Consider the following 20,427-nt stretch of genomic DNA (forward strand, 5'->3'; position numbering starts at 1 on the left):
TTCCCAGGTTCTCACTGATGCCCAAGGTTTTCCTTAGGTTGCTGCTGGGTTTTAAGTTATTTTCTGAATTCTCCCTGGGGCCTAAAGCTTTCTGTAGTTTCTCACTGGTGCCAAATGCATTCCCCAAATTCCCATGGGGCTTAAGGCTTTCTTGGTTCTCACTGGAGCCTACAGCATTCCACAGGTTCTCACTGAGTCAAAGGCTTTTCCAAGTTTTCACTGTGTCTAAAACTACCCAGGTTCTCAATGGCCTCTAAGGTTTTCCCATGATCTCACTGGGGTTAAGGCCTTGTCTAGATCCTCACAGGGATATAAGGCATGATCTCAGGTTCTCACTGGGTTTTAAGCCTTCCCCAGTTTCTCACTAGTAAGTAAGACATTCCCTGGGATTCACTTGGACCTAAGGTGGTACCCCGAGTCTCACACATGCCTAAGATATTTTCTACATCCTCACTGGGGCCTAACACCTTCTTCAGGTCCTCACTAGGGCCTAAGGCCTTCTGTAGGTCTTCCTTGGGCCCAAGGGTTTCCCAGGTTCTCACTGAAACCTAAAGTTTCCCCACCCTTGATTCCCAGTGAGGATAAGATCTTCCCACGGTCTTTCACTAGGGTTCCCACTTGGTCTTCCCTGAGATTGCACCGCATCCCAAGACCTTTCCAGGTCCTCTTATGGCCCAAGGCCTTTCCAACATCCTCACTGTGTCTTCAGGCCTTCCTAAGCTTCTCATTGGGGCCTAAGGCCTTCCCTAGGTTGCCACTGGCACTTAAAGGTTTTCCTAGGTTCTCACTGTCGTCTAAGGCCTTTCCAGCTTCTCCCTAGGGCATATAGTTTCCAGATTTCTCACTGGGTCCTACGGCCCTTCCCAGATGCTCTCTGGGGCCTGAGGATCTTCCCTAGGATCTTACTGGGGCCTAAGGCTTTCTCCCCTCACTGGGACCTGCCATCTTCCCTCGGTTCTCAGTAGGTCTTAAGACTTTCTTTAAAATTTTACTTAGTCTTAACGTCTTATCCAGTGTCCTAAGGAAGCCTATGGTCTTCCTGTGGTCTTCCTTAGGAGTGAAATTTTTTTCAGGGTTTCACTAGGCCTAAAACCATCTATAGTGTTTCTCTGTGGCTTAGCTTTCCCAAGGACCCACTGTAGCTTCTGTCCTTTTTTTGGATTTCACTCTGGCTTAAAGATTTGCCCCCGGTCCTACTGAGTCTGGTGGCCTTCTTCAGGATCTCTCTGAGGCTTCAGAAGATCATATGTTCTCAAATGGAAGTAAAGCTGTATTGGTTACTTTACCTGTGGTATAATAAAACACCTATGACCAAGGCAACTTATAGAAAAAATTTAATTGGACTTTGGCTCCGTACTGGCTGGTTGTGTGTATCAACTTGACACAAGCTGGAGTTATCACAGACAAAGGAGCCTCCCTTGGGGAAATGTCTCTATGAGATCCAGCTGTAAGGCATTTTCTCGATTAGTGATCAAGGGTGAGAGGGCCCATTGTGGGTGGTGCCATCCCTGGGCTGGTAGTCTTGGGTTCTATAAGAAAACAAGCTGAGCAAACAAGGGGAAGCAAGCCAGTAAGGAACATCCCTCCATGGCCTCTGCATCAGCTCCTGCTTCCTGCCCTGCTTGAGTTCCAGTCCTGACATCCTTTGGTGATGAACAGCATTGTAGAAGTGTAAGCTGAATAAACCCAATCTTTCCTTCCCAACTTGCTTCTTGGTCATGATGTTTTATGCAGGAATAGAAACCCTAATACAGGCTCCAAAGAGATGAGTCCATCACCATCACCCTGGGAAAGCATGGTAGCAGACAAGGCAGGTGGAGCAGGGAGCTGAGAGCTTACATCCTCAACCATAAGTGAGTCTAGAGAGCATGAACTGGAAGTAGGAAAGGTTTTTTATCCTCAGAGCCTGTCCCAGTAACATACTTTCTTTAACAAGGCCAATATCCCGAACCTTCCCAAATAGCATGACCAACTGGGTACCAAGTGTTCAAATACCTCATCTGTGGAGAACATTCCTCATGTAAACCACCACACACTCACCAAGGCCAAAGATCATTCCTGGGGTATCACTGGGGCCTCAAGTCTTCCACAGAGTTTCATTGTGATCTAAAGCCTTCCTCTTTGTGGTCTGAGGCACTTCCTAGATCTTCTAGAGCCTGGGGCCTTTCCCAGACTCTCACTGTGGCCTAAAATCTTCACAGGCTCTGAAGGTGGACTTCCCATCCTCACTCTCACTGAGTCCTAAGGGCTTCTTCCCTGGAGACTTGTTAGAACCTGTATCCTCCTCCAGGGCCTCACAGGGGCCTAAGATCCTCCTTGGATCTCAGCAGAGTATATGGCCTTCCCTGAGTTTCACTATGGCCTGAGGCTTTGCAGGATCTCTCTGATGCCTAAGGCCTTCCCCAGAGTCTTTTGGGGGCCTAAGGTTTTCACAGAGGTCTACTATCTTTCTTAGCATCTTACTATGGCCTAAGGCCTTCCATTTGGTTTCACTTGTACCTGTTCCAGGGTCATACTAGGGCTTTAGGTCTTTCTTAGGCATTCGTGGAGGCCAAAGATCTTCCTCAAGTTCTCACTGGAAGCTGATGCCTTTCTCAGGTGCTAACTAGGACCTAAGGCCTAACCAAGGGCCTCAAGGGTTTCACTGTGACCTAAAGATATCTTTAGAGTTCCACTGAGGTCTCACATCTTCCCCCAGTTCTCCACCATTGCCTAAGGCCTTATCCAAGTTTCCACTGTGGCCTAAGGCCTTCTCCTAAGGCAATGGTTCTCAACCTTCCTAATGCTGTGACCCTTTAATACAGTTCCTCATCTTGTGGTGACCCCCAACCATAGAATCATTTTCATTTCTACTTCATAACTAATTTTACTACTGTTATTAATCATAATGTAAATATCTATGTTTTCCAATGGTTTTACGGTGACCTCAATGAAAGGGTCATTTGACAAAAAAAGGGGTTGCAGCCCACAGGTTGAAATCAGCTGCCCTTTGAGCAGCAGTTTACTGAGTCTAAAGGCTTTACAGATGTTCTCAATGGAGCTTAAAGCCTTCCTAGGATTTTACCAGAACATGAAACCTTCAATGTCTCATTGGAGCCTAAAGTCTTCTCTGGGGCTTATTAAGGGCCTCAGACCATTTAGTGAGACAAAGACATTTCTCAGAGTCTCAGTGGTGCCTAGATCATTCTATAGATGTCACTGGAGCCTAAGTCTTTTCTCAGGATCTCATTGTGGATAAGGGCTTTCTAGGGTTTCCCCGAGTCCTAAAGCTTTCTTCCATGGTCTTACTAAGGCCTTCTACCATCTCTCCCGAGATTCTCATTGAACCCTTACTAAAGGTCTCACTGGATTCTTAAGTCATCCTTGGAGCCTGGCATAAGCCAATAACCTTTCTCAGGATCTCACTGGGGCCTAAGGCCTTTTGAGTGTCTCACTGGGATATATGGCTTCCCCAAGATTCTACTCTGGCCTACAATCTCCCCCCATATATTTGAGAAGGCAAAAGGCCTTCCACAGGATCTCACTGTGGATTATGGCCTGACCCTGGACCTCACTGGAAACTAAAACCTTGACAGAGTTTCAATGGTACAAAAGTCCTCCCTATTGTAATAAATTAAGGTCTTCTCTGTGTTTCAATATGACCCAAGACCTTCCTCAGCTTCTTACTGGGACCTAAGACCTTCCGAGGGTCTCTTTGGTGACCAAGGTCTTCCCCAGGGTCTCTTTGGAGTCTAAGGCTTTCTCCCAAGGTCTCTCTGGGGCCCATGGCCTTCCTCAGGGTCTCACTTAAGTCAAAGATCTTCTTGATTCCCAAGATATTTCACAGAGTTTCACTGGGACATAAGCCTTCCCCTGGGACTCATTAGGTGTGATGTAGGTGGGACACAGCACTTGTGTTTTATCAGCCTTTTTCTTTTTTTTTTTTTTTNAAAGATTTATTTATTTATTTATTTATTTATTTATTTATTTATTTATTATATGTAAGTACACTGTAGCTGTCCTCAGACACTCCAGAAGAGGGAGTCAGATCTTGTTACGGATGGTTGTGAGCCACCATGCAGTTGCTGGGATTTGGACTCCAGACCTTCAGAAGAGCAGTCGGGTGCTCTTACCCACTGAGCCATCTCACCAGCCCTTGTCAGCCTTTTTCATCCTTCTGCTTACTTGCTAGGTGCCTAAGACTCCTGGGCACGGGGAGAGGGCCTGGTCTGCACACCTTGTCAGAGGCTGTACCCTAGTTTACACAGCTGTGACCGTCATTCCTTGCCCTGATCTCCACCTTTGTGTTGTTAGTCCATGCTTCTGGGACAGCTCATCTGGGGCCTTGTTCAACTCTCCAGCACTGTTTGAGAGCTCAGAATTGGCAGGGAGATAAGACCAGTACCTTCTGTCTGGTCTGGAGTATCCAGGAGGCTGAATTGGACGAAAGAGATGGGAGAGAAGCCTCCAAATGAAGCCAGAGCAAATACAAGTGCTAGGAACTATCTTTGTGGGGACACAGAGGCCAGGAGCACTCCTGGAGACCTTTCCTTCCTTTATTGAGATAATAATCAGGGTAGAACACAGCATGGAGGGCAGGCGGATTGCAGGACCACCCTGGAGCGCATGCAGTAGTAAGATATGGTTGAGAAGCAGTGAGGGGAGGGGGTTCCAAGAGCAGCCCATCAAAGGGGTCCAGCCACACACGTGGGAAAGCCTCTGGGAAAGGTTGGAGAAGGGGCTGGGAACTTTGGGAAAGGCCCCTGGCATCTGTGGGTGGTACCCTGTGCATTTAGCTAATGGCACTCAGTGCTTGGGTCAGGGTGTGCAGCTCATCCTGGACCCCCTCCAAGGAGCGCCGGATGGTGTGGGGACTGTCCAGTACATCAATGGCCAGGGTGTATGGGTCAAACTTCACGGAGAATGGGCGCTGGATACGAGAGGCATAGTTCCTGTGGGGGGCAGGGGGAAAGCCGGTATGAATCCTTCAATCACAGGAGATTGAATATGGACATGGGAAAGCAGGCTAGAATCAGGTGGCTCCTGATAGGGTCTGCAACCTCCAGGGGCGATGGGGAAATGGCTTTTCTGATTTTCCCAGACCCCTAAAGCCCATTCTAGACACTCAGGTGACTAAAGCCCCAGCGATTCTTGTGGGCAGGCCTCTGCAAAGCACTCCGTTTCTCAGTTGGGCTACTTCCTTCAGGAAGGTCCCCTTGACTGTGTGCCCTAGAGAGTCCCTAATCTGGAGTGGACATGCCAGGGGAGCACAGGGGACTGGGAGAAGTGATAAGTACCAACCTACCAGTCTCCTCTCCCCCTCTGCAGACCCCTGTATAACTGAGCCCCCTGCCTTTGGACTGCCCACTCCCTCTATAACTTTGCCCTTGTGGCAGCTCTTCCTACCACTCTGCCTCTTTTTCTCCTTTATCTGTCCCCATCCCACTCCAGCCCATGCTGCTGAGGATGAGAGACTCAGGCTCTGCTGAGGCACAGATGGCCTGGACCTGACTTTGACCTTGCCTTGACCCTACCTGCTGGTCTCTCTCTTTCTCAGATTTTCTGATGGGAGCAGGGTGCTCCACGCCCTGACCCCCCAGCCCTGGTCTCCTTTGCTGAGGGCCAGGAGCAGGGTAATCTCAAGCATGAACTCTTGTTTACAAGGGGGGTGTTGCTGACTGTACTAAATGGGCTCTCAAGTGAAGACAAGGCCTGGCTTGCACAGGTGAGGCTGGGTGGGGCTGACTCCTGAAGGCTCCACCCACCTGAGCTTGTCCTTGGCATCACTGAAGCTCTCCGACACAAAGTACACCGGCTGGTAGGTTTGGTCCTGGTAGGGCTGCACGGCTGCTGTGTCTGGGTCAAAGGCCCGGACCTCGGGCTCTTCTGACAGGGAGTGCTAAAGAGGCCACCCGTGTCACACCCAAGTGCTCAAGGCAAATGCGTGCTGTGGGTGTAGGGCTCCCCCCTCCCGCCAGGGGTCTGGGCTACTGTACAGTGGGGTCTGGCCAGAGGCACACACTCTCTAGAGCAGCCTGAGCCAAGGACCCTTCTGAGCAGGGCCTTTCACACCCTGATCCCCCAGGCCTGGTCTCCTTTTCTGGGGGCTGGGAGCAGTGTGATCTCACCAGGAGCTCTCCATAGGAAGACAGCAGCCCTGCACCGTAAGCCTTCAGCTCCCCGTTCTGTTTACACAGCCCAAACTCCACAGTGAACCAGTACACCTGCCAGATAGTCATAAGAATCACCTAAAATGCCTGGTGCCAAGCATAGCCCCTCTGTGTGTAGCACCCACAACAGGTAAGACTGTTCTTGGGGACAGAAAGAAAGGTGTGAACCCCCCCTAGGGCCCTGAAAACAAACCGTGGAGAGTTTCTCAATTTCTTCATCTGAAGCCCCCAGAGATGCAAGTCCAATGTCCTGTGGGTAGAGAAAGAGGCTAAGGTATGAAAAGACGCTGCTCTGACATTGTGCTTGAGGCAAGGGCACTGGATGCTACCTCTCCAGGGGACCTTGCAGCATACACACTTCACACGCCAAGGCAGCCAAGAGCTCAGGGCCTGCGGTTCCCAGAAGTACCAGCAGGTGGCAGCAAAACCCACAAAATCCTTTTCCCCTGGGACTTGTGTTCCTAGCTTCAGTGTTTGGCTACCGAAAGTCTCATGGATCCATAAGGGCACACTGTCTAGCTGGAGAAGTACCCCAACAAGTAAAACTTTTAAGTCTCTGGCTCAACCAAATAACCCCTGGTTTCTGAGTTGAGGCCCTAAACATACCTGGGAGAACTGGGCAAATGTGCGGTCAGCCAACATGGGTACGTGTCCCAGCAGCTCGTGGCAGCAGTCCCTGTGTGAGGCCATGAGAAAAGGAAGATGGAATGGGAAGGTTCTCTGTCCTTCCCCGGAGACAAGGAAGCTTTAGCGCCTCCACACCTTTGCCATCATTGCACATGGATATTACTGGACAACAAGTTCAGGGTCCTCTGCCCCAGGCAGCATACTCACGGCTCAGGTGAATGCATAGGTGAGGAGGCATGACGGATGTACTGTGTGCATTGAAACACACGGAAGGCCAGACTGGCCAGAAAATCACGGGCAGACAGTAGTCCAGCCACGGGTCGCAGCTGGAAGCCAGTCCGCTCTGTAAGGGACCACGCATCAGAGATAGCAGAGGGGATGCCCCTCCCTGCCCTACTTCCTCTGCATCTCACCCTTCAAGAAGCGGGACACATCCTCCAGCTGTGGGATGCTGTCCTCTCGGTAGCCACAGTACCGTTCCAGAAGCTGGAAAGCCTCCAGGTGCTCCCGGCAGGCGTGGGTAGCATAGAGGCCCTTCAGCGTGGCGTATACCTCCTTCCTGTAGGACATAGGGGTTTAGGGAGTTGCCAGCTGCTAGGGTTCTTCTCCCCATGACCACCCCATCTGCTTACAGCCCCACGGACGCTTTGCCTGCTTCCACCATCCTGAACTGTGGGCCCCCCACCAATACATACAGCATTCCTGTGGTTTGAGGGAACCCAGAGGCTGGGAAAGGGCCGATAGCGACATCTCTGAGTGACCTGATTATTTTGGGCCACTGGAAGCCCCTCTTCTAACTGGCTTTAGTCTCTTCTTCTATTGTACCAAAGTTCCCAGAGGTGGCCCTCACAGACAGGAATTCTGGGAACTGTCTCCCTGGCTCTTCTCACGCCCAGCCCTCCCCTGCTCCAGCCCAACCATCAGCAGGATCTTACCAGGTAGCAATCTCCTCCTTTGTGTACTCCACGTGGGGAATTGGTTCACCCCTGTGGAGGGGATCAGTGGTCAATAGGGCCCCCTCCCACCCCCACCCCACCCCCGCGCCATCTCGGAGAGTAGGAAAGATGGGGTGAGGGGCTTCATTTGAAGCTATATCAGCTGTTCGGTGGCCTTTGGAGTATGGAGTGGTCTGGCTGGGGTACACTGACCCAAACCAGCTGCTTAGCCTCTCTGCCCATCTCCTTAGCTGTGACTAAGAATAATGCCAAGCGCAGAGCAGAGGTCAGACCGACAAGCGGACATGTGAAGCTGTGCGACAGCTAACCAGTCACCTCCTCCCTCCTCTCCTCCTCTCTCTACAGTCTGGGGACTCTGCCCCACCAGGCAGGCTCCTTACTGCTTGTATTGGAAGGCAATCTCTGCAATCAGCTTCCGGCGCTGGCGATATGCCTGGTCAGAGAAGCCCTGATGGCCAAGGAACACACATCAGAAGGGAGTTGGACATGCCCTGCTCCAAAGACCAGGGTCAGTCCCTACTTGTGCCCACCCCACAGGCCTCAGCTCTGGGACACAAGCTCACCGGATGGTCCAGGTCCAGGTCAGGGTCAAACTTGGTGACCAGGTGGTGACACTTATCCAACTCTGACACTTTCCTTGGGAACCAGGGAACTTCACAAGCAAGAGAGGCAAAGGGCCCAGGTAAGCATGGATCCATAAAGGCTTGGCCATGCTGGGTCACGCCTCCCCTAGGGACCTCCTAGAGGGCAGAGTTTACTAGGATTCATGAAAAAAAGTAGAAGGTAGAGCCAGCCTGGTGGTCCAACTCTGTGGGCACTTCAGGGTCCCCCTGGCAGGATGCTCTGCCCCCGGCCCCACCTCCTAGGCCACAAAATTATTTGATTGCACTCAGGGACAGAAATCCCTCCTCACCCTTGTCCTCTGTGGCACTGCGCACATCGTCAGACACCCGGCGCACAGAACTGAGGAGGGCAGCCAGGTCTCCACTGGGCACCTCGAAGCGCACAAAGTACTCCAGGTGGGGGCTTCCCGCCAGGGGCCTTTGGGCAGGCCGGGTCTCTAAGTGGTGGATTTTGGCTTCAAATGTCTTCAGGCACAAAAGCAGGAAGAGAGAGAAGGAGAGAGACAGATGGGGGAGGAACAATGGAGAGAGGGTGGAGAAGATGGAGAGAGGAAGAGAGAGATGATGACAGGTAGGGAGAGGTGGAGAGACATAATGGTGGGAATGAGGGAGATGGAGGACCCTGGCAGTCAGTTGTTTGTCTGTTCGTTTGGTTTTTGTTTGTTTTTACCCTTGCCTATGAATTTTGGAAGGTGTCACCCATAGATTGGATTTTTGTCTTGTGTATCCATCCAGGAATCATCATAGCTGTGCCTTTGGTCCCCTTTCTGGACAGTTCTGTCTGTCTAGAGAGCACAGCAGACAGCCTGATTCCCCTGCTGACAGAAGGCCCTCTCCCCTAATGGTCTCACTTGACTCACTGGCCACGCCCAAAGACCTGGCTCACACTCTACCATATCAAGGACCCAAGTCTCAGGCCATGACAGGGTAAATAGGAAATTCAGGACTGGTGGACAGGGCTCAACTTCATCTTCACCTTCTGTTGCCCAGCAACAAAACACTTAGGCCAGGCTCTCAATTCTGGGAGCTCACAGGGTTCTGGCTCTAATGTCATTTGAGAGTTTTTCTGGGGCGGGGGAAGGGGGGCAGGTCATTAGCCAAAGCAACAATGTAATCAGCTGCTTCATTGACCCGTGGGCAGATGGGTAAGAGGCTGTATATATACAGTAAAGGGTATCGGGGAGCTGAGGTTGACTGGAGGAGCTGAAAGGCAGTCCCAGAGACCCCGCCTCTGTTGGCCCGAGCAGCCATATTTCAGCCCTGAGGGGTGGGGGACACAGCCATTCTTACATATCTTATGCATGCTACCCTGGCACGCCAACCCAACCCACAGGCCTCACCTCAAACACTTTCACAGCCCGAGACAGTGAGGAGGGTTTTGTACCCCTCAGGGAGAAGAGCAGGTTGAGAACAGCATTTCCATCCCTCTCCTCAAATACCACAGCCTCCAACGGGTTCCCAGGTTCCGAGGAGGCTACCGCCGCCGCCGCCGCCGCCGCAGCTGCTGCCGCCTCCCGCTCCTTGCGGGCATCCTCGATGAGACTCTGCCGCCGTCCGATGAACCTTGGGGACTGAGAGTCAGAGACATGCCTGTGTCTCCCCATGCTGCTGCCTCTGCTGATGCTGCCTGCTTCCAGAGCCCTGGTCAAACCACTGGATGCCACGCAGGAGCGGAGGACAGACCGTGCTAGTCAGTGTTCTGACAGGGCACGGTGGGCAGCTAGGGCTGGAAGCCATGGCAGAACTGGAAGGCAAGGGCTCCTAGCTGCCATCTCCCAAGGTAGAGGTGCCCTGTCACCTACCTCCCAGGCTTAGACCTAACTGAATTAGTGGTAGAGGACTGTGACTCGGGTTGTTTTTCCTGATGTATGTGGGCAGCGCCCAGAGACTGTAGGAGCGCAAAGCCTCAGACATCATGGGGGAGTGAATAGCTTGGGTGGTCCATTCAGGTAGAGAGCACTATACGCAGCTTAAACAAGCATCCTTTCCCTCCCAACTCTCTGAGAGGCTGAGCCCTGTGGACACATCATCACTGGGAAAAAAGTGGCCCTTAGCCAGGTGTCCTGTCTAGGCTGTGTCCTCCTACCTGGAAATAGCCCCTTCCAAAATGTCTCCTGGCTACCTTATCCTCCCTTGTCTAAATACCTCTGTATAGCCTCCGCTGGCTCTGTGTCTGCCGCGGCTGTGAACCAGTCCTCCCAATCCCCCAACACTTAGAACTCCCTGAACTCTTATCTGGGAGTTGAACTCCCCAAAAGGTTCTGGGTTCTGGGTCCTGGGTCCTGGATTTTAGGGATGTCCTAGTCATGGAGAGAAGCATGCCCTCTGGAGCCCCCTCCCGACCTCCAGCAGGACACTGTGAATGCAGCCAGAGCCCCAGGCTCACTGGGAAGAACATGAGACAGGGTGGTTCCCAGGGAGCTGAGGAGAGCACCATGCAGCTAAGAAGCACGAATGGGGCACTTTTGACCCCTCAGTTGTCCCCTGAGAAGTGCCTACAAATTAAATTTCTAAAGGTCACACCAGTCTCATTAAGGTCTCTGTCAACCCAGGGCAATAGTTAGACAGGGCCCCAAGGATAATCTGAAAGCCCTTCTTATAAGCTGATTCCCCCACACATACACACCCTGACAAAAGGGTCTGTTTGATGTCTTGGTGGCACCTCCCCTTGGTTTCTGTGGATTCCTAAGCCCTGCTCACAGGGAACACAGAAGCAGGCTGGTGGAAGGTGAGAAGGGAGAAAGGAGGAGACACAGGGATTGTCCCAGAGTTTGGGGGCCTCTTCTGGCATGGTAGAAACTGGGCCCCGTTTGCACAGGACAGCAACAGGCAGACCAGCCATTTGCTAACCAGGTCTGCTCGGAAGGGTGCATTACAGGAACACCACACTCTGTGACAGGCAAGGCTGGAGAACCCAAGGGAGCGGATAAGTAGGGAGGGCTACTGGGGGGACTTGGATCATGGGGCTCTCTCCCAAGACCACCCAGGGGAGATTTTCCCTTACTTCACAAAATAGGACCCACAGAAGCCTGGCACAGTGAGACAGGTACTGGCTGTCCCTCTCGGAGTCCGGAAGGACACAACAGAAGTATTTACCCAAGCACAGGACTATCTACCAGAGCTAGGACCCAGACTAACCCTGAGACGGGATGGAACTAAGACCCACTCCAACTCTGGGTACCAGACACTGGGTAGACTCCCAGCCTGGGGTATCCACCCATCTATAGGTGCAGAAGTTGCTCCAGAGACCCCTGGGTGACAGCATGTCGTCCTCACCGTGACAGCCTCGGCCTGCTTGGTGTCCTGCTCTGAGACTGCTCTTCTGAAGCCCTTGGGCTGTGGCGAGGAGGCGCTGGGGGTGGGCATAATGCAGCCTGGTGGTCCCGAGTTCTGTCTCCACAGCCCTTGCCAGGCAGGCGGCCTCTTAAAGGCCAGGCTGACGTCAAAGCCCCTCTGGGTCCCCCCACCTCCTACCTCCTACCTCCTGCGCATCCTCCTCTCCACGCCCGCTGTGCCTGAGGGAGGCGGGGGTGGGCACAGAGCGAGGGTGACGGATGAGAGAGGCCTCCGTCCCATTAGATCTAATTGCATCCACTGTCGCAGGCACCTGCCTCTGAATCACCCTCAGCCCTAGACACGACATGAAGATGGGGGCTGGCTGGTGCTCTGCAGGACAGGAGACATCTAGAGCTCTCTAACCAAACCAGGGCATACAGGAGCAACCATGCTGGATTTCCCAAGGGCTCATGTTAGGAAGACTATAGCCCTTGGAGACAAATAAATCTGGAAGCCCTCTCACTGGCTTTTTAGATGTTTTCAAGTCCCCTCCAGGGCACAGGCCATGTCCCCCGGCCCATGTAACAAAGTGTACTATCTACTCACTGCCCCAGTGTATGTGCTGGCACTGGGGTTGGATCCTCAGGCAGGTCCTATGGGACACAGAATGTTCCAGAAGGTTATTCCTCTATAGTGTGTCCAAGACGGGCCCACTTTTGCAAGGTTCTATCCCTCTGATTATCATCTCCTTGAAGACACAGCCTGGAAGATGGTGCCAACCTTAGCCCCTGGCACCTCCCTAGGGCCTTCTGACTTCACCTTCCTGGGGGAACAGACCTCTGCTTTAGTTAAGAGTATCCTGAACTCCCCCACTCACTGCCTGCATCCTGGTCTCCAGCTAGAGGCTAGCCCCATTCTCAGCTGGCCCCCATGCAAGGGCACACTCAGTGATCACCTCTCCCATGGCACCCCAAGGTCTAACACTAAGGGGCCTTTTGATTTCCAGTGAGCATCCACACGCACTTACACAAAGATCCACCCTAGCTTCCCCAGCCAAGGAAACAGGACCTCTAAGGAGACCCGGGAGGGGACCTTCAGAGAAAGGCATCCCCTCACTAAAGGACCCGAGGAAGAGTACCATCCTTACTCCTCTGGATCCACTGGAGTCTGCAGAAGTGCCAAAGGACAGAGCTCTCACCCTGAAAATGGCCACCCTGAGGTTCTGAGGACCCAGCACACTAATTATTAGCAGGAGCTAGAAGCCTGGACTCCCCAGCCCCCACCCCGCTTAGCTCCCCCTCTGAAGTCTCACTCCACCCTCTAGACAGCGCTTGGACTCTCAGGAACCAACTGCCTGCTGTACTTCCCAGACCCAGCCCTCTTCCTCACCAGTTCTTTCACACCAGGAACCAGGAGCTCCCTGAAGACTGCCTGCCACATCACTGCCTTGCTCTGCATCCCCCCACTGGCCCTCTTACCCCCTAGAAGCAGGATAAATGCTGAGTCAGTACAAAGTGAATGCACTCTAACATCCCCTGCTGACCTTCTGACCCGCACAATTCCTGTTCCAGGAGAGAGTGAGGCTCTGTGATACCCAGATTGGCGCAGCATCTCTCATCTGCCTTCTCTGAGCAAGCTCCTGCAAATCCCATAAACCCCAGCTCAGAAACTATTTACTCTGCATTGCCTTCTCTCTCTCTCTCTCTCTCTCTCTCTCTCTCTCTCTCTCTCTCTCTCTCTCTCTCTCTCTCCTCTCTCTCTCTCTCTCTCTCTCCAGACCCCTCCCCTCCCCATGTTCCATGCCCCTCTCTGAACCCTTCCTGGGTCAGCAACTCTGCCAGCTTAGCCCACTCCTGCCTCAACATGCCCAGCACAGCCCTGGCCTGCCTGGGGTCCCAGGAATCTTCTCGGAGTGTTCTCCACAGCCCCAAAAGGGGTCATATGGAGACATTCCCACCATGAAGGCAGAGCTGGCTGCACCTTAGCCTGCAATCCTGAGGAGTGGGGGCTGTTGCCCAAACCCAAAGGGGTATCTATGCCCGGTCCCCAGGTCTGCGTGCCCACCCCCAGGGTCCTCCTTTGGAGGGTGCTGGGGATTCCAGGGTGAGGCAAACCCGGGCTGGATTCCACCCCACCCAGCCTGGCGTTTGCTCAGCTGGCACAGGGTAGGAGGGAGCTGTATCTAACAAATCCCGCATAGGGGCTGCTGCGCAGCACCACGAATGTGGATTTAACCTTTCGGCAAATGTCTTACACTGACACAAATATTGCTTTTTAATTCGTTTTCTTGTCTCGGCTGGAGGTGCTTGCAATAGGAGCTAGGTGGGGGTGGAGGACATGTGTTCTCCAGACCTTTGTCTGTGTCTGAGCTCTCCCAAGCAGCACCTGGCCTAAACTTGAAAACATGATGTCTTTGGACTCTCTTGGGAGATAACTGCTACCCCAGACTCTTGCCTCTGTCCACGTCCAGCCTGATAGCACACCCAGGCCACTGTACACTGTCTGTGAGATAAATACAAACACAGGAGCCCTGGACACTTCAGCTGTGTCCCATCCCCTATGCGACGGGAAGGACTCCAAGAGGCCCCTTAAGTCTGCCCTTGGTCTGCCCTTGGTCAGGCTTCCAGAACTCAGCCCTGTTCCATGCTAGAGGCCCCTACCTCCTCTCAAAGCTCACTAAGAGACAAGCTGGGTCTTTAAAGCACTCATGGTGACTCCCACTAGGCCCTGCAGAGGAACACCAGCCTCTCCATTTCAGACAAACCCATTCTACAGAAGGGAGGTCTGAGGCCCCGGAGCACAGTACTTCTCTGGATCATACAGCCAGTCTCTAGCCCAGATCCTCAGCTCCCAACACTTCTGTCTTCAAGGAAGACGGCAGGAGTGGGGATCAGGAACCCCGCAGCTGCAGCTGCTAACCCTTACTTTGAAGAGGCGCACTTGATGTCAGGGTAGGGCTGTTGGTAGAAGTGAGGCTTTAAAGGCTCTCTGGACAGCACAAAGGCTGGAGGGAGCCTGAGGAGCCCAGAGGAGTAGTTGGGAAGCAGCCTCTAGCAGTAAAGAAAGGAGACAGAGATGAAGCACAAGGCTGGCGCAGTGGGCCCTGCCTGCTCTGGGTTCAGATGGGTGCTGGGGGCACAGCAGGCCCCCCTCCTTCCCTAGCCCTTTGCACCCCTGTGATGCCTGTGCCATTCACAGTCGTCCTGATAATTGCCCTCCTCTGTCACCACAGTGATTAGGCCTGCGGAGCAGGCGACAGAAGAGGCCTTTCTCTTTCCACAGCCTCTTTCAACAGGGTGTTTAATTGCCCATAATGACAGCACACCCACTCCCTGGCATCCGAGTGGCTGGTGTGGAGGCTAATGCCTTAACCCGTATGTACCCTGCTGAAGTGGGCCTCCCTGCCCAGGACATCAGGGAACTAAAGAGGCAGAGGACTAGTGTGTGTGTGTGTGGGGGGGGTGTCCTGATCCTTGGTCCTGGAGCAAGGACCCCAGTCACACCAATCACCCCAGATCTACCCCATAGCTTTGGGCACTATGAAAACCTGTGTGTATTTTGGAACACATGCTCCCACAACCTAGGGTCAAAGGCCACCTTCAATCAGCCTTGTGGTCTTCTACCATAGACACACAGAAGCATGCACAGAGACACATGAGCACACACATATCTATATGAGGACATACATAGGCATACACACATGTATAAAGACATGCATGTATACATATGGCCATATTCAGGTACATTCAGAGAGAGATGGTACAAACAAATGTGGTATATGCATAGAGACACATAGACAGGCATACATTCATGCACACAAACATGCACGCACAAATATACAGACTCACGGTGCTAATACACAGAGACACATAGACATACAAATACACTTAGATGCAGAGACAGGCACATATACACATGCATATGCAGGAGCAGTCACATGCACACACAAACACACATGATCACAGATACACACATGTGCAGAGAGGCAGGCACACACAGGTCCACACATATAAACAGGATCACATAAGCATACATGTATAATATTATGTTCATGCATTCACACACATGCTATACACATAGACATATACACACACACACACACACACAAACACATACCCCACCCACTTTGACCAGTCCACCCAAATCACTCTCTACAGAAATACATGATGTCAGGGTCTCAAGAAGCCTGTCACCAGATGAGCTCTGGGGCCAGTGTTCCTGCTCACAAAGATGCAGGCTCCTGGAATCACCAACTGATGTGCCCTGAAAGGCAGTAGGACCCTCTCTGGGATTTAAGTCGGTCAGGATATCATGACAGGCTGTCTGAGTGCTGTGCAGAGTGAGCCCGAGACAGAAGGGAGAATGAGGTTGCATTTCCCTGCCACCCAGGAGACTGAGATGGGTTGTGAAGCAGGGACCTGATGCTCAGCCTGGGCTTTGTGGTCTTGAGACTGCAGGGCCCTTTGTGGATGGAGGTCTGAGGAGGTGTCCCCGATACCACTCACTGACCTGACTGGAAAGAGAATGAAGCTCTCTGACATCTCTCAGGATCCAGCCATTCTTGTCCTCATCAGAACCAAATGCCAGAGCAATTAGCCCTAACGAGGCCATCGGATGGAGCAGCAGCCTCAGGGCTGTAGGCACAGAATATGTACTAGACAGCACCAGCTGCGGTCGATAGGAGACACTTTAGGGATAATTGGGCAGCTGAAAGTCAGACCAGAGGCAAGAGCTGCTGGATCAGCCCCCATGTCACACCCTGGCTCTGGGCCCTAAAGTCTCTCCCCAAGGAGCCCCTACCTACCTGCTCCCACCACCCTGGCTCCCCACTTTCACCAAGCCTTCAGGTCTAGAGTATCTTCCAGGCAGTCCACCCTCCTGGCTTCTGGAAATCACTTCCATCTTTGACTTGTAAGGAGACCGACACTGTTTCTCTGCCTGCCTTATTCCTGGAGATCCACTGTCTACAGGTGAGAGAGCCCCAGCTCAGCTCAGCCTCTCATACCTTGGGCCTCAGTTTCCCTATCTTCACAGTGGATTCCTGGGAGTGACCCATGGCAGCTCTCAGGTACTCTGGTCCTTCCAAAGAAGCCTGCATCTGCCGAGAGATGGCCGGCCCTTCTCTGAGCTTCCAGTGGGAGATGGCTTTAGTCACATGCCTGTAGCGTTCTCAAAGGCCCAGGGGCCTAGGTCAGGGTGAGGGAGGACCAGTCGCCAGAGTGAAACTAAGACAGGGAGGTAGAAGGACAAACAGAGGACAGGTTACAGTGCCAAGTGTCCATCTGCTAGTCCTAGAAAACAGGAAGTCACCATTAGAACCAGGCCTTCTCTGAAGAGTCCAACACTAGCCTCATGTTAGCAAAGGCTCACAGCTGCACCTATGTCAGCTGGCAACCCACACACCAACCCTGAGATGATAGACAGGTGTCATGCCAAATTCACTGGTGGCTGGCTACATGAGTGTACAGGCCAGGGACCCATGATCTATATCTAACCACATTTTGTCTGCATGCAATATACTACGTGCGTGTACGTGTGCATGCACATGTATATGCCCTGTGCACATGCCATTGTATCTATATGTGCATGCAGGGCAGGGTGTGTGTTCTACATCCCCAAGCCTTCATGTAAGTATGTGTGTATGCAGTAGGGTCTGAGGAACTCAGCAGCCATGGATATGTGACAGGTGGGGTGATCTCAGCTCCCATGGCCCTCAGACTTTCAGAAAATGTCATGAGTCAGACCCCTAGCCCTTCCAGGGATTCCTGGTTCCCTTCCGTCCCCATCTAAAGCCTTTGCCTCCCCCAACCTGTGCACTAGTGAGTCACGTAACACCCTCCACGCCACCTCCCAGCGTATTTGACAGTCTGACAAATTAGCCAGTAAAAGCAATAAGAGTGGCATTCAGTTCCCATTAGTCACTCACAAGGACCACAGTGGTGATGTGACAGCAATCATGTCTAATTGCAAGACGGCTGCCAGCCCACCCCAGCCCCACGGAAGCATTGGAGCCTGTGGGTGGTGGTCACCCTCCCATCATGTGGTAGGGAGGGGCAGTGGTTCCCACTCTGAATGGGAGTGATTTCTTTCTTGCAGCCTGTGGTGCTGTGTGGTCCTCTCTTCTCATCTGCAAGGTGGCTTCTGCTCCCCACAGCACGGCCCAGGGCTGTGTTAGCAGAGTTACAGTGGCTCCAGCATTCAGCAGGGGAAGTCTTACAGACTTGCTTGCCCTTATGTATGCCAAGCCACAGTAGAAAAACTTCGTAGAACCCTGGATCCCTGAAGTGACAGGAGATGGGACAGCAGCAGACTCTGGGGCTTTGTCTCCCTGGGTTGAAGAGAAGTCCAAAGAAGGTGTAGCTTCTGCATGTGTGGAGGGCATTGGCAGGGGAGGCTCAGGGGTGAGGACAGAGACTTGAATTGAGTTTGGGGGTCCAGGGAACTCAGCAGAAGTAACCCTATCACCGCTGTCACTAGGGTAGGCTCCTCCTGGTGGAGAGGGCTCCCACCCCATGACTTTGCAGTCTCATGCATTTGAATGCTTAGTCACCAAGGAGCGGCCTATTTGAGAAGTGTTAGGAACTGTGGCCTTGTCGGAGTGGGTGTGGCCTGGCTGGAATGGGCGTGGTATTTGAGGTTTCAAAAGTCCATGCCAGGCTCCATCTCTTTGTCTCTCTTTCTGCCTACAGATCAGGATGTAGCTCTTAGCTTCTGCACCAGGGTCTGCCTGCATGTTGCTATGCTCCCTGCCATGATGATAATGGACTGAGCCTCTAAAATTGTAAGCAAGTCCCCAGTTAAATACTTGTTTTTTTTTTTCTTTTTATAAGAGTTGCCTTGGTCATGGTATCTCTTCACAGCAATAGCACAATGCCCAAGAAAGAAGTTATTATCAGACTATCTATCTATACAGTCTCTTGTGCCAGTTTGAATGTGGGAGCCTCTTGGGACTGGAAAGTCTCTCCCCATGTTCTTTCCCTGAACCTGGGCTTTCTCTCTAACACCTGCCGCCCTTGGAGCTGAACCCCTTTTGAGGAAGCTGTACCTCAGGATAGCCCCACATCACCACTCTGGAATTCTATGACAGTGAGTCCCACCCCTGCTTGAAGCCAAAGCCCCAGTGACATCAGTGCAGATCTCTGCAGGACTTAGCCTGTGTCTGCAATCAACACAGCCACTTTCCCTCATTGGTGTCCCTGAGAATTCCTGGACTGAAGGCCAGAACTAAAGCAGAGCCTCAAAGAGAAGAAACTGAGGTAGTGCCACAGAGGTAACTCAGTCCACAGAGTTCTTGTTACACAGCCTATGGGCCTAGTCCAATTCCTAGAAGACATGTAAAAAGCAAGATATGGTGGTGCATGCTTGTAATCCCAGCAGTGAGGAGGCAGAGGCAGGAGCATCCCTAGGACTCAGCTAAAATCCATGTAGCCTCCTTGGCAAGCTCCAGGCAAGTGTGAGATACGGTGGGGAGCAAGGTGAACTCACCTATTGTGTAGCATTATTCTCCAAGCTAAACAACTGATTTCTTCATGAGTTCACTTGAGCTAAGCCTGCAGAAGATTTCACAGCTGGGCCTGTTGACTGATGATTGCCCAGCATAGACAGAGGGGGTAGAGAGAGTCACAGGACCCAGAAAACTCAGTTCTTCCTCCTCACAAGTTGTATGTGAGTCTGTCCTAATTACACTTGGCCTTGGTGTCTTAGGGAAGGGCTACATTTCACAGGCACTTTGTATCTAAATGCCACGTCAGCTGCTGCTATGGCCACCTCATCCCCAGCACCTATCCAGATGGTAGCTGTGGTTCCCACCCAGCAGCCTCTCACTACCATTTGAGCAAGCCATCAGGTTTTGTAGAAGTGAGGAGAGAGAACAAGGGAGGACACAGGGTGAGTGATGTCACAGTGAGGGCCTGGGACAGCCAGGCTTTCTCCGTGGGGCTGCCCCTACTCTTGGTTCCTAGTGAGAACAGGCTACAGTCACTTATGGCTCAGTCTGACCCCACGAGCAACATCCTTCCCCCAGGAGGCCCAACCCCATGTGTACCCGAGGCCTCTCCGGATGCTTGGAGTAGCCCAAGTGTGGGGCTAGGGCCAGACTGAAAGCAAGCACACGTGGCTCAGGTACCTGGGCTAATCCTGAGCTCTGAGGAGGCCCCCGCCACTGACATTTCCAGGCTGCAGTGTGTCTGACCCATACGCTGTGATATTTAGACAGTGCTTGTTTGCCAGGCGATGACTTTGGAGTTGGAATGAAGGCGCCTGACACTGGAGCTGGCCTGTGTTCTCCTGGACCTTTTAAAATCATTTTGTGCCCTGCTTCTCTCAGTCTGGCCAACTGCAGACTCTAATTCCTACCTGGAAATGAAGAATTAAAGGACAGAAGATGGCTGGGATCTCACTGGGAGGCTGTGAATGAGGCCATTCATTCATCCATTCATTCATCCATTCATTCATTCAAAACATCTGTCTTCCCTCCCTCCTTCTCTACCTCCCTTTCCCAGAATGCCTTCCTGGAGTATTCCTTTGGGAAACTACCAGGGTCAGCCTTTGTAGCTCTGGCATCTAGGGGAGCAATAGCTCATGGACAGGGCTCCTCCTCTGTGTAGATGTCATCTTTGGGAAGTGAATCCCTTATTCCTTGCAGAGGTGACTGAAACCCAACCTAATGATGCCCCACTACTGTCACCCAGTATGTCTTTGGGGTCCCAAGGCAACACACTGCTCTCTGAGGAGTGGTCAGTGGTCAGCGGGACTGGATGATGGGGTGGAGAAAGAGGGTCACACTTGGGTCTGACT

At 52.4% G+C, this 20,427-nt stretch overlaps 1 protein-coding gene across 2 annotated transcripts in view; it reads right to left on the minus strand.

Annotated features, from left to right (window-relative positions):
- Positions 1-4,156: 4,156 nt before the first annotated feature.
- Th (tyrosine hydroxylase) overlaps positions 4,157-20,427 on the minus strand; it is a 38,468-nt gene continuing 22,197 nt past the window's right edge. The window contains exons 1-13 of one of the 2 annotated variants that reach the window (XM_021206794.2): positions 11,632-11,749; positions 9,696-9,926; positions 8,646-8,820; positions 8,296-8,384; positions 8,113-8,180; positions 7,712-7,762; positions 7,190-7,335; positions 6,984-7,119; positions 6,756-6,825; positions 6,343-6,399; positions 6,108-6,203; positions 5,745-5,878; positions 4,522-4,931 (exon numbers count right to left, since the gene is read on the minus strand). In XM_021206794.2, coding sequence (XP_021062453.1) covers positions 4,772-4,931; positions 5,745-5,878; positions 6,108-6,203; positions 6,343-6,399; positions 6,756-6,825; positions 6,984-7,119; positions 7,190-7,335; positions 7,712-7,762; positions 8,113-8,180; positions 8,296-8,384; positions 8,646-8,820; positions 9,696-9,926; positions 11,632-11,721 — 1,503 coding nt within the window. In that variant the 5' untranslated portion in view covers positions 11,722-11,749 and the 3' untranslated portion in view covers positions 4,522-4,771. Of the gene's footprint in view, positions 4,932-5,744; positions 5,879-6,107; positions 6,204-6,342; positions 6,400-6,755; positions 6,826-6,983; positions 7,120-7,189; positions 7,336-7,711; positions 7,763-8,112; positions 8,181-8,295; positions 8,385-8,645; positions 8,821-9,695; positions 9,927-11,631; positions 11,750-20,427 lie in introns of those variants that run through there. The other variant, XM_021206802.2, reaches the window with a different exon arrangement.

Source organism: Mus pahari, chromosome 1 (genome assembly GCF_900095145.1).
Source record: "Mus pahari chromosome 1, PAHARI_EIJ_v1.1, whole genome shotgun sequence".
NCBI lineage: Eukaryota > Metazoa > Chordata > Mammalia > Rodentia > Muridae > Mus > Mus pahari.